Below are 12771 nucleotides of genomic sequence, written 5' to 3'. Positions count from 1 at the left end.
GTGATGATAATTGTTGTATCAGATACAACATATATGAACTAGATACAAGGTATCTAGTTCATATAATTCCCATTTCCTTTTTTCACCCTCTCATATTTAAAGATTTGCTGCATTCGTTCTCTGCTTGTTTCCCCGGTTTCATCATAGGAAGTTAAATATACTTGCTATGCGGTCAAATAAGGAACTTGAAGACCACACCACAGGCTCTGAGGAATGTTTAAATATTTTCTGCCATTTTTATTGACTTAATGATTATTTAGTTAATTGCAAAAATTATTGACAGACTAATCTGTAATCGATCGATTTCGCACCTCTAATGAAGACATGTGATCGGACCAACTGAATAAAAACCACATCCAGTATACTGTAAGTTAAGCTGTTTGCTACAGTATACAGCAATATATTATTTCACCATCTATACCTTGAAACAATCCCTTTGTCCCACTTAAACGTAACAAAATAAAGAATCAAAATTATTCCCTCTCATAATGTCCCTTTAATCAGGCCTTTAACTATCACTGCCAGTTTTCACTGGTTTTGAAATGGGATTGCAGGAATGGGTACAGCGTGTGAGAACAGTGAGGAATTTTCTGAAGATTCCAAGGGGTGGGAGGGTGGATGTTTGAAGCAGCCGGGTGGCGCGTGTGCAAGAGTGGGCGGGCCCAAACAGGAAACGATGAGGTCATAGCAAAAGTGAGATAGAAGAAGAAGGCAGGGTGGGAGGGGGGAGTGACATTGATTCAGAGATGAGCTCAGCTGTAAAGGCGTGTGCTGCTCTCTCTCTCTCTCTCTCTCTCCTCCCTCCCCCTTGCAGCTCTGTGTCTCCGGCCGGTTTGGCCGCTGCCAGTGTTTTGTTGTGACAGCGGGGAAATCGCCTGCCTCAGTAGAATGAACTAGAACAGCGGGGAGAGACGCCAGCTCTTGCTGACATGGTGGGAGATTTGTTTTTCTGGAGCTTCTGCTGTCTCAGGCTGTGGAAAAGGGATAAGAAGGTGAGGCTGTTGACTGCTTCTGCTCTGGGTTACCAGGTTGTCTAATGGGTGATGTACCGTCGTACGTGAGCCGGCGAGGAGGCATCCAGACAATCTCAAGTGGCTGATTGAGATGGTTTGCCGGTTACTTGTGCAGAGACTATTTCCATCTTTATCTTTAATTTTAAACCTGAAGCTAAAGCATGGTGCTGCACACTGCCGTGTTTTGCGTGTCATTTTTAAACTGGGTCACCGTATTGCATAGTAATTACAGATCTGTTCCTCTTTTCTGTACGGCGCTCCAGTTTATCTTTTTTCATTTCATGAAAAACTGATTATCCATGGCACAAGTGCTAATTCTTCCTTCCAAAAGTAGGATTGAGTGTGTGTGTGCATTGGGTCACACAGTCAGAGATGGACAACCGTTGTCATTTTTAATAACTGATATTTTTATTTACCACCTACATGCAGGCCACACTAAACCACAGGGGATGTGAGACTTACAGAGGAGGGAAGAAGCTGAATACATTAACAGCATTTCTAAAGCTGAGGCCTGTGTATGCTGTGTTACTGTACTGTTTGTAGCTAAAGGGGGTTTCCATTCAGAGAGCATCAATGTGGACAACTGTCTTCTCTCTCAGACCTTCAGTCTAATTGTATTTGTCTAAATGAATGTCTACTGTAGAGAGTCTAAAAGGATCAGGATCATGGCTGTCTTTGACTTTATTTCTGCTCCAAAAGCCTTGGTTGCAGCAGATATTGGGATTTTATCAATCTATTGGTGCTTTAGGAATTCCCTTTGACACATTTCTGGAATCCAGTTGTGGCTCCCCCTGTGGGGAGTATCAGGTGCCTAATGCAGTTGATGTTTTTAAGTATTTCTTCAAAACATTCAACATGAGGTCATTTTTTAAACACGTGTTGATTCTGGGAGCTCAGTCACATTTGGACTGTGTTTGTGAGTTTAGTCAATGAAGGAGGCTTTGGAGTAAAGTTCATTACACCAAGCATGAGGTTGAGCAGAGCCAGATCTCCCCTAATTTAGTGAGGCCGATCATAAGCACCTACGCCACTGTTGTTATGAGATCATCGTTCCACATTTAGCCAAAGTCAGAGTCTAACCGGTGTTTATGTGGGTCTTCTTGAGGTAAAGGGACCAGAAGGCATGTAGAGGTCCCTGATGAGGTCGTCCTGTGTATAAACACATGTACTGTAGATCAGGCCTGATTTATATTGTTCCCTGTCATTTCCAACCTCTGTGTGTTCAACAAGAGTCCACTGTTCCAGTTTGAAGTTAATTATTTGGTCTATAAAATGTCACAGAATTGTAAAAATAGTCCAAACATAACACATCATTGATCATATTGTGCTAAGAAAACCAGCAAATATTCACATTTGAGAGGCTGGAACCTGTGAATGTTTTGAATAATCTGAACGATTTATTAATAATCAAAATAGTTAATTTATTGTGTAATCGGTTAATCATCTTAGCTCAACTTAAAATTACTTTGTTACAGTGTTCCTAGAGTCCCAAAAACAACAAATGCTAAGTAACAGGCTAAGTAATGTATCCAGTTAAATGTATAACTGGATACATAAACAAATAATGTGAATAATTTAAATATTATAAAAGTTAAATGGGTTGTAAAAATATAAATATTATGTATTGAATGTTTAATTTAAAATTCGCCCCTGTCAACATTTACTCTTTTCCTCGCAGTTTTCTTTTTCCACGTTTCATTTGTGTGTTTAAAATACCTGGTCATTGACGTATTGGACACATCTGTAAACACAAATCATCTTCTTCAGTCTAGGGAAGGTGGGGAAACTCCTACATGTCGTGATTTTATGAAAGATCATTGCATGTATAGGCCTCCTTCACTTCATGCAATCAGAAGATCAGACAATCACTTTCTTATTTGTGATTGAACAGTTGGCATCTATAGCTGTTCTTCATCTTTGTATTTTCTTTGCCAAATATAATCAACAAGAAAAATGTGACATGTGGCGACGACATTTGAAAATGTCATGGGGGAAAATCCAAAATGTTAAAAAATAGGAATTTAATGAATTAGTTTGAAACCTGACAAAAAAACAACTAGCCTAAAATGCAGAAATAAGATGTTTTTATCAACTGGAAATTTTAATTATTTATTTCATGGCTGACTGAAAGGCCTGAAGGAGGTGTCAAGCATCCCTGACTTACTGCCAACATGTTTCTTAGCTGTTTAGTGTTGCTGAGAGCATTAAACAGTCATACATTTCTCCAAATGGCTTAAAAGGGTTTGTTCACATTCCACAGCTAACTTAAGGTCACACATGTAAATCATTAAAAACAAATAAAGCTTAAAGGCCCTGACACGACGGGCCAACAGTCTCTAAGGCGGACCATCGCCTGTGGTTTTTCTGTGTCCAGCAGCGATGGCTGTCTCATGTCTTCAGATGCAGCCTAGTTATAAAACAAGCTTTGTATGTTAGTGGAGATTTACTCAACATCAAATAAATGGGTCAAACAAACAAACAAATGGGTCACACCACAGAAACCAGTTCCTACGTAGAAATTAGTTGTTACTTACTTGCCAGGTGTAACTAATGTGTAGCTAGCCTGACTAGCTAACTGATAAAACTAACGTTAGCTTGCTAATTTGACCCATTTAGAGGGAAAAGCAAAAGAGGTCATATGAAATATTGACATGTCTGGCCTGACATTTGAATAATGAGAGTTATCTTTGGTTGAACTGTTTCCAACTCATAGACATACAAATAGTGGAATAGCAGACTTTGTATTAAGGGGTCACAAGCAAAAAAATGTTGGGAAATACTGGACTACGCGTTCTCTGTAGGTAGGTGAAAAAATCCAAGTATAATAACTTGAGCTACATTTCTATGACTGGCTCGTTCCTTTCACGATGACTGACATGTGCATACAGTTTGGTTTGTTGCCACTAGAAGAGGCCACGAGGCTCTATGACCAGCCAGTCACACCCTCACAAGCATGATGAGCTAATACCCAAATAATGAAATACCCTCTCCGAGACTTCAAGACACACACACACACAGCTTCTGTGCTGGGTGAAGATTAAAAGTGGAACCACTGGCGTGTTTAAACATGTGATGTTTCGTGAATCTGTTTTTTGAAAGCCATTTGTCAAGCAGTCACATGGTTTGATATCAGATAGAGTGACGATTTATTTCTCCCTATCTGTCTTTCTGGAGAGGAAGCATGTCCTTAATGTGAGGGCAGCAGCTGTCGCCTGGGGTTTTAGAAAGTGTGTGTGTGTGTGTGTGTGTGTGTGTGCGTGTCTTGCCTGCATGGCAAGCAAATGGCAGCCGCAGTGTTGTGCAGAGCCACACACCCTTTTCATCACTGTCCAGCTGTCCTCTTCTTCCTGTCTTTCCCATTTGTAGGGCTGCACCTAAGTGCCACACACAAAAAGAGAAAATTCACAGCTCTCCACAAACAAATCCGATGCTAAAAATCATAATAAAATTGATCCTTCTGTCCTGCTGTAATCTTACTTTAAGATCCTCCCTGCTCATCTCTCATTCGTCATTTTGTCTTTCTAATGTTGTGTTTAGACTCACTGCCGATGTCGGACAGTAATTGTTTATGTCTCCTTTTTATGAGGCTGCTTGGAGGACAAATAAAGAAATTAAGTCGGTCAATAAGCCCTACGGCAGCCTCGTTCCCTTGTCCATTACAGAGCCATTATGTCTCTGTTTTCTCATCTCGCTCTCACTCTGACTCTCTGCTGTGATGTTGTGGTGTCAGCGTGGCCATTAAACGTGCATAGTGAAAATGAGGAAAATCTTGTAAAATATGTAAGTTGACTATTTTTTGTCTTTTATTTGTTACAAGGTCAATCTTTATTGTTCTCACTCCAAAACAAGTAAACAGAGGATAGACTCACTCACTCTGAAAACACAGTAAAGTCGGGATGCTCTTTGTATCAAAGCCAAGTTGTGAGACGGTTGCTTGGTATTTAACTGGAAGGAGCTGCTCAGATTCATTACTTAAAAAACCGTTAACTACAGTGTCTTCCTCCCTGCAGCATGTGTTTATCTGTGCGCTCGTGGTTTCACCGCTGCTCTCCAAGGAGGGTGGGGCAGCAGACATATGGCCCTATGCAATGATTTTATTGATTCTTTGATCTTTACTTTTTCTTCATTTTTGTTTCCCTGTTTTGTAGAAGTAGCATTCCTGTCTTTGGGCGATTGGTTATTTCTGCTTTTAATCTTTCAGTTACTTTTAAGTCTGAATCTCAGAATTGTGGCAGCATCCACGTGTTCATATTTTGCTTTTCAGTGATGGTGGTTTGATATGCAAAAGCCTTTTTAACAAATAAAAATAAGTAGAACTGTAATGATCCAGACGTGATGATCTTCTAAATGTGGCCTTTTAAAGAAATGATATGCAAAAATCTGTTTTCTCTTTAAATTCTTAGACTGCACAAAACAAAATGTCTGGTCTTTCCTTTACATTTAATTGATTGTTCTTTGTTCAGCACTCCTCTATGCAATCAATGCCCCTCCTCACTCTTGGCATACTAAATTAGCATTGCAGATTGTTGCAGTTGAGAAGCGCTATCAGGGGACCCACTCTCTCCAAAATTTTCTGCCACTCAAAGCACAAAATGAAACCACAAGCACAGCCCCCTGGGGAGCGAACAGCTCTGGTGGACTCCACCTTTAGTGTTAAACATCGTAGCTCATGTTTAATCATAGAAGTCATTAGGTATTTGAGTGGTTGGGTCGTTTGCATCGATAGGCGCAAAATTACCTGAAGGAGTTAAAAGGGGTCGATGTTGATATGCGGAGATGTGGCCCACTTCGATTTTTCAGTCAATTGGAGTCACAACAAGCAAGGACAAGCATATTTAAGGAGCAGTGGTAAAAGTGGGAAGGTTGTTACTTGATAGAGATGATACACAGTTACATGTTTTTATGATTTATCTGACCACTTAAACAGTGTTTGGTTTTCTCCCATCGGTCTGAAGAACATCCAGAACTGAAACCTCCAGCGGCAGCATCATCCTCAGATCTGCCAGTGTGATTAATCTGCTCATTGCCTGCTCTGTTTTTTGGCCATAACTCAATTCCCTCTCTTGTTTGCAAAACTGCCCTAAGCTCTGGAGGGGGGATCTGGCAGCAGCAAATTCAATCTCCCAGCTCTCAGTATTACCCTCAGTGACCAGACCTCGCCCTACTTCTCCGATCTAATGTTGCCTCTTGCTCCGGTCAACACTGTTGCTGAATTTCTGCCCTTGAGTGTTTTGACAAGAAATCAGAAAACAATCACAGATCAAGTATTCTCGACACATAGAAGACAATGTTTTTTTTAACTGTGTCTTTTGGTTTTTCTCTAACAGGTTGCAGGGGAACAGAAATATCACCCAGAATGCTTCACCTGTCTGAACTGTAGGGCGTTCATCGGTGACGGAGACACGTACGCTTTGGTGGAGAGATCCAAACTCTACTGGTGAGCCTCAAGTCTCAAGTCTTTAATTGGCCAAATGTTTTAACACAGGCAAATCAAATCTTGTATAGTTTGTGGGATGGTAGCTCCGTACCCCCCTAATTTGCCAAACTATTGTTGTTGTTTTTTTTAAAAGGTAGTCTTCCTAATTCCCTCTTCTGCAGCAAACTAATCCACTTGAAATGTCTTTGAAGTGCAACCAAAGCCACAAAATATGTACAACAAGCCAAAGCAAGCAGTTGATTGACAAAATCTTAAATTCATGCACCTCATTTCTGGCTTCAAAAGACTTGTTGCAGCACCAACTGTGGTGCTAACTGACACAATGCATCACAGCAACCACGGTTTTACCACAGATGTTTGAGCTTATTATTGGAAATTTGCGTTTTTAGGGGGGGATTTTGTACACTGAAATTTTTCAGCCAGATAATCACAAGAAGCTACTCAAAGTACAGTTTTTAAGCTGGTGACAGAGCTGTACTGTCATAAGACATAGTACATTAAAAGAAGATCATTTGTAGCTCTAACAGTCTCAGTTGTTATGGCTCCTATAGTAAACCTGCTAATTACAATCAGGAACATTATGAAAACTGAGTCTTTTTCAGATTCTGTATGTTCTTGTCTTGTGTGGCTCCAGTGTTGTGTTCTTGTGGCGGTCATAAAAACAAGAGCGTTCAATGTGACACAAGCTGCACTCCACAGACATACATACAGACAGAACAGCCTTTGTCCTCTTCTCTGAGTGGAAGTGGGTGGTTGACTCCATGATGTGATTGTCTCAGATCATCACATTAATTGAGAGATTTACCAGATTGGGTCGATTCAGGTGACAGCTAGAAAAAAAAAACAAAAGCTATTAAATTGCTTGTCTGATAGAGGTGAAGCATAAATATGAGAGTAAAATTTGCAGTGTGGAAGAAAAAAAAAAAAAAGCAAAAACGTGTGTTTGTTTTGAATCATTTCATAGCTATTTCATGGACTGTCCTCACATTCTCAGCATTCTTTATGTTTTGGGGAAAAATAGTCTTCTTTGTAAGCCAAACTTATGAAACTGATTTGGATTTATCAGAGGTAACTCTGATCCTCAAATCTGAACAATGACAGCACAGTGTTTTCCACCCTGGCTATAAAAACTGTTATAATGAGAACTTGACGTTCCCCTTGTGATTGCATGGACTCTTGTAAAGCCAGAAACCTCACTTTACTTCCTCTTTCTTATAATGTCCCTGCTCCTTTCCATCTATCCCTGCTTCCCACATCCTTTTATCCTCTCCTCTCAGCGGTCACTGTTACTACCAGACCATCGTCACCCCGGTGTCGCTGCCGGACTCTCCATGCTCGCGAATCCCTCACACCGTCACACTCGTGTCCATCCCAGCCTCCGCCGAAGACAACAAGGGACGCAGAGGGCGAGGTTTCTCTGTGTGCATCGACCAGCCACTCAGTCCAACCAATGGCTACAGCCCTGAGCACGGACACACCGTCAGAGTCTCCCAGTGAGTCTGTCTGTCCGTGTTTCTGCATGTGTGTGTGTGTGGATGTTTGTGTTACTAGTTTGTGGTCATTGTGTGAAGAGGAGAGGCTACACTAACACTAGGAGAGAGAGTATTGTTGAGGACACAGGATGAAGGAGGGTAGACTAAAAATGGAGGACAGTGTGATAGATGAAATTCATTTAAAATGTATAATAGAGCGATAGAGCGGAAGGAAAAGGAAATTAACAGAGATCTAAGTCACTGTTATTCAAACAAGCTGAGACTTTATCAAATATCAGGTCGGTGTTAGAACGAAGTTCCTTTATGATTTTTTTCTTATTGTCCTTCTTTACTCAGGGTGGACACAGACTGCATCAGTCCAGGTGTGAAGAACTCCATTCATGTTGGAGACAGGATCCTTGAAATCAATGGGACGCCCATACACAATGTCCCTCTTGATGAGGTATTCGCCTCACTGTCCCTGGCACATTGTTACTGAAATATGTTACCTTGCTGTGAATTTGCAAAAGAAAATCTGGATGTTTTGATTTGTCTCGTGGTTGAGGAGGGACAATTCCCCACATTTATCTTATAGCTATCCTAAAAATACTTTACATGTAACTTAATTGTTACTACCAACCAAGTGAACAAGAACAGGCCAAATTAAACCTTTTGACAGTTCATTTGGACAAGGTAGAACTAGTAGTTGATGGTAAATGCGTTAACTTTGCTTTCCTTCTCTGTGGCCTGTTTAGTTTATATACTTACCGATGATTTATTGCTTAGTAGACTGCTAAATGCTCAATATTTACTATTCATTAAAGGGACTAAACTCCTCATCCCTCCTAGACACCTTTAACTTTTAGGTCATGGGAGGGGAAGGTTGATTCTCATTCTTTAATCATTTCAGAAACTGCAAAGCATTTAGACAAACTTCATCTGTTACAGCATTTGTTTTAGCTATAACAGCGATCTCTGCTGTCTGACCAACACATGTGATCTCCCTCTTCCTCTCTCCAGATCGACCTGCTGATCCAGGAGACGAGCCGGCTGCTGCAGCTCACCATCGAACACGACCCTCACAGTCAGGGGCACGAGGCAGGCTCCTCCGAGGGCGATGAGCAAGTGGACGGCCCCCTGTCCACCCCTCTGTCGGAGGGTCCCAGCCCCATCCTGCCCATCACCCAGCCCCCTAACTCCGACATAAGCACCCTGAGATCCCGCATCATCACGTAAGGAACTTACTTAAGTGACAGTATCTGCCCTTACTAAAGATTATTGAATGAAGTAATATTTCTTTTTGCAGCAGCAAATTGTAATAAAGTACTGTGTTCCTCTCTTCTTCATCCCTTCCATTACTGTATCCTCTCTTCATCTCTCTTTTTCCCTTCCTCTCTTTCTTTTCTTCTCCCTCTTCTCACCGTTCAGGAGGAGTTACAGTATTGATAAGTCACCAGGCTCCAGCAATGCAGCGTCGCCCATCTCCCAGAGGAAGGACATCAATCGATCAGAGTCGCTCCGTGTCGTGTCCAATCAGACGCACCGCATCTTCCGCCCATCTGACCTCATCCATGGAGAGGTGCTGGGGAAAGGCTGCTTTGGACAAGCCATCAAGGTGGGCAGAGACACTGCTAGCATACTTTTTTACACCAGCCTGTATGTAAAGTGCATGAGCAGCGTGCATCAACACTATGTTGTCGTACTTACGTTGTCCAGAGGATTGCAGCACTGAGATAAATAAGAGTGTGGAGAGGCAGGAGGTTAAATGTTTGTGGTTGTAACACATCCTGGAGTTTTCTCTTTCTCATGCTGACGTAAAGAAGGTGGAAAATCACACATGCTTTATGAAATTGCATCAGAATGATGTCTCCCAGCTTGTTGCTGAGCTTGCTGAGCATTTGTTGCGCTATTGTGTCTTGTCATAGGTGACCCACAAGGAGACAGGGGAGGTGATGGTGATGAAGGAGTTGATTCGCTTTGATGACGAGACACAGAGAACATTCCTGAAAGAGGTGAGTGGAGGTGGTCGATCCCAGATGTTACATCATTAGTGTTAACATTTACTTAGTTTTCTATTCAGAGGCTGATTTAACAGTTTGTCCTAAACAGAAGTCTGAAATCGATAAGTGTTGACCTCAGATCTTAAACAGTCAGTATGTTCATAAATCATTTCCTTGAGTGCAAACAAAGTCAGATGTTAGTGATGTTTCAGTTTTAGTCTGCATGCTAAAATGAGTATAGCCAGAACCCTAAAGTTAGTGAAGCAATTTTTTTGTTTAGGAAAGTTGCAGGTTTGAATTTCTGTGCCTGAGGAAGTAAAAGAAAATAGTTTTTTTGTACATGACCAGATGCTGAATATTGTAGTTAAAATTAGCAGCAGCTCTGTGTGAATGTAGGGCATGACTGAATAGAAAGGAAAAGTTCTCTCGCCTGAGTAAATGAAAGTAAAATACATAAAATTACCTCAGAAATAGACAAAAGGGAGTGTTAGCACGTTCCTTTCTCCCAAAAATGATAGATCAGAGCAGAACTTATTTTACCTCCCACACAAAGCTTCATCTCTCTCCTGTTCTTCCATTAATGTGAAAAGATAACAAAGAATGACTCATACTCAGAAGGATAGACTTCTGTTGGACTTAACTGCATTATTTTTGCCCATGAAGTGATCTGAATTACTCCTGATGCTCCTGTTTGATGTTTGGTATCTTAGACTCCCCCTTTAACTTAACAACCTTCTAATTTCAAGTTGAGGAAAATTGTTCCCGTGTGGTTGAGAGTATGTATGTGTGGGGTGATTTATTATTAGGTTACGATAATACTGAGCCTTTGCTTTGTTATTGGTGTAGACGCCAACAGAGTAGAAAGAGCGGCTATAAAACAAACCCCTGACCATAATGAAGCACGAAGACTTATTACTCCCACTGGCTGTTTGTTTGTAGGTGGCCCAAGTCTGACATTACTGAGTCTCTCGTGATCTTGTTTGTTGCTCCACAGCCTCTCGGGTGATGGTTAGGAATGAGTTCACCAAACATTTCAAAGACAGAGACATGAAGAGTTATATTTCAGGTTTATGTGTGTGTAAAATTGACTTTTCCTCCTCCTCCTTCACAGCCTAACCCTCAGGGAGGGAAATGTTTTATGAGGTGTCGTACTGTAGAAGTGCTGTGAACAATTCTTGTAACCTCTTACGCCACACTTCCTGGGTAGCTACTCAACTTTAATTTTAAAGAAAAATCTCAGTTAGATGTAAAAAATTGAGTGATATCTATCTTCTCATCTATCACCAAGAAAGCAAATAATCATATTTCCCAAAAATATCAGACTATTCCTTTAAGTTTTATTTTACCCTGAGCTAATCAGTTTTGTAGTATCAACTTGTCCAAAGTTAATAGGCAACCCTGACTGTCCATTTTTGCAGTTTAGGAGAATGGTTAGAATTAGGTCAATGGCATAACTCAGCTGATAGTGAGATACTAACTTTAGCATTTAACTGCCCAAGGAAAGTTGAACCTTCCTAACAAATGAGCAAAGCAGCCAAGATCCCAGAGCAGCGTTCATGAGTGTGTAAAAAAAATGTCTGACGTTGTTTCATCAGGTGAAGGTCATGCGTTGCCTGGATCATCCCAACGTGCTCAAGTTCATTGGAGTTCTCTACAAGGACAAGAGACTCAACTTCATCGCAGAGTACATAAAGGGAGGCACCTTGAGGGAAATCATCAAGAAAATGGTGAGCCTGCAGACGTACGAGTGTGGGCTAGACTTACTAGTAATTGAGGAAAGGGTTTGGTCTGGCATTGCCAGTTGTAGTTAGCAGGTGATAGGTAATTATGTCACAATTCAGCAGCAGCAGCTAAAGCTGAAGATACTGACATTTGTGGTTTTTGCTCACAGGACAGCAGCTATCCCTGGAACCAGCGGGTCAGTTTTGCCAAGGACATAGCTGCTGGGATGGTGAGTTCAAAGACCGAAAAGTGCATGTGATTGTAATAGTTTCTTTTATCAAAAACAGTGCACATGGTAAGCCTCCTCAGTAAGATCCCTTCATACGCAGCGGTCAAGGAAGGTTCTGTGTTTCCGGTTACCTTCACTGCTGTCTCCCTCTAGTGGTCGTGTTAGTGAGCTACAACCCTTCAGCTGATCAAATGCACAATCTTTTCAATCCCCCTCAAAGGAAATCACAGCATGACTTCTTGCAGGATTAGACCACTGGTTCTATATGTTTACCCTTGATATGATTACAATGATGAATGGCGTGCGTGACTGGATTATTGTATTTATAACACCAGCTACTTGGGATGAAACAAGGCAGAATTGTTCCTCTTGGCATGGGTTTTAGATTACCACTCAAGGCTTATATTTGTTTCTGTTTATATTTTAATCTTGCTGCCTTTCTGTCCTCCATCTGTCTGCCATTTAGACATATCTACATTCCATGAACATAATCCACCGGGACCTGAACTCACACAACTGTCTAGTCCGAGAGGTAAGAACTTGTGTATTCCTGTACATACAGTATGTTTTCTTTGAGGATTTAACATACCTGTCATTTTCTGGGCCACTCCAGATATAAAAACAAAGGAGGGCTTTGTTAGCTGTAACAGGTTAAGTCTTCCTAAAACACGCTTTACACAAGTAACTTGCAACAGAAACCTCCAGCTTACACTACTCAGAGTAAATACCATTGTACATGTGTCACATGAAAACAAAAGGTTTGTATTATAGAGCTCACATCTGAATTGATCCACTCAAATTAAAAATTAAAGTAGGAGTTTTCAATCTTTGACCAAACCTTGAAGTTTTTATCTCTTTTTATCACTCTTCCGAATGCTTGCACAACAATTAAAAATAA

The 12771-nt window shown here is 41.0% G+C and overlaps 1 protein-coding gene across 4 annotated transcripts in view; it reads left to right on the top strand.

The window, feature by feature from the left end:
- limk1a (LIM domain kinase 1a) overlaps window positions 1-12771 on the top strand; it is a 53857-nt gene that overhangs the window by 36065 nt on the left and 5021 nt on the right. For 3 of the 4 annotated variants that reach the window (XM_038693264.1, XM_038693265.1, XM_038693266.1), the window contains 9 exons: window positions 6341-6450; window positions 7728-7943; window positions 8280-8385; window positions 8943-9154; window positions 9351-9537; window positions 9848-9934; window positions 11518-11649; window positions 11814-11873; window positions 12340-12405. In XM_038693264.1, the coding sequence (XP_038549192.1) occupies window positions 6341-6450; window positions 7728-7943; window positions 8280-8385; window positions 8943-9154; window positions 9351-9537; window positions 9848-9934; window positions 11518-11649; window positions 11814-11873; window positions 12340-12405 (1176 nt within the window). Of the gene's footprint in view, window positions 1-753; window positions 993-6340; window positions 6451-7727; window positions 7944-8279; window positions 8386-8942; window positions 9155-9350; window positions 9538-9847; window positions 9935-11517; window positions 11650-11813; window positions 11874-12339; window positions 12406-12771 lie in introns of those variants that run through there. The other variant, XM_038693268.1, reaches the window with a different exon arrangement.

The sequence above is a fragment of the Micropterus salmoides genome, unplaced genomic scaffold, assembly GCF_014851395.1.
Source record: "Micropterus salmoides isolate LMB-PRFRI ecotype aquatic unplaced genomic scaffold, ASM1485139v1 Ms_hic_scaffold_3, whole genome shotgun sequence".
Lineage (NCBI taxonomy): Eukaryota > Metazoa > Chordata > Actinopteri > Centrarchiformes > Centrarchidae > Micropterus > Micropterus salmoides.
Note: the sequence above shows the minus strand (reverse complement) of the source record. Positions and strands in the feature narration are given on the sequence as shown.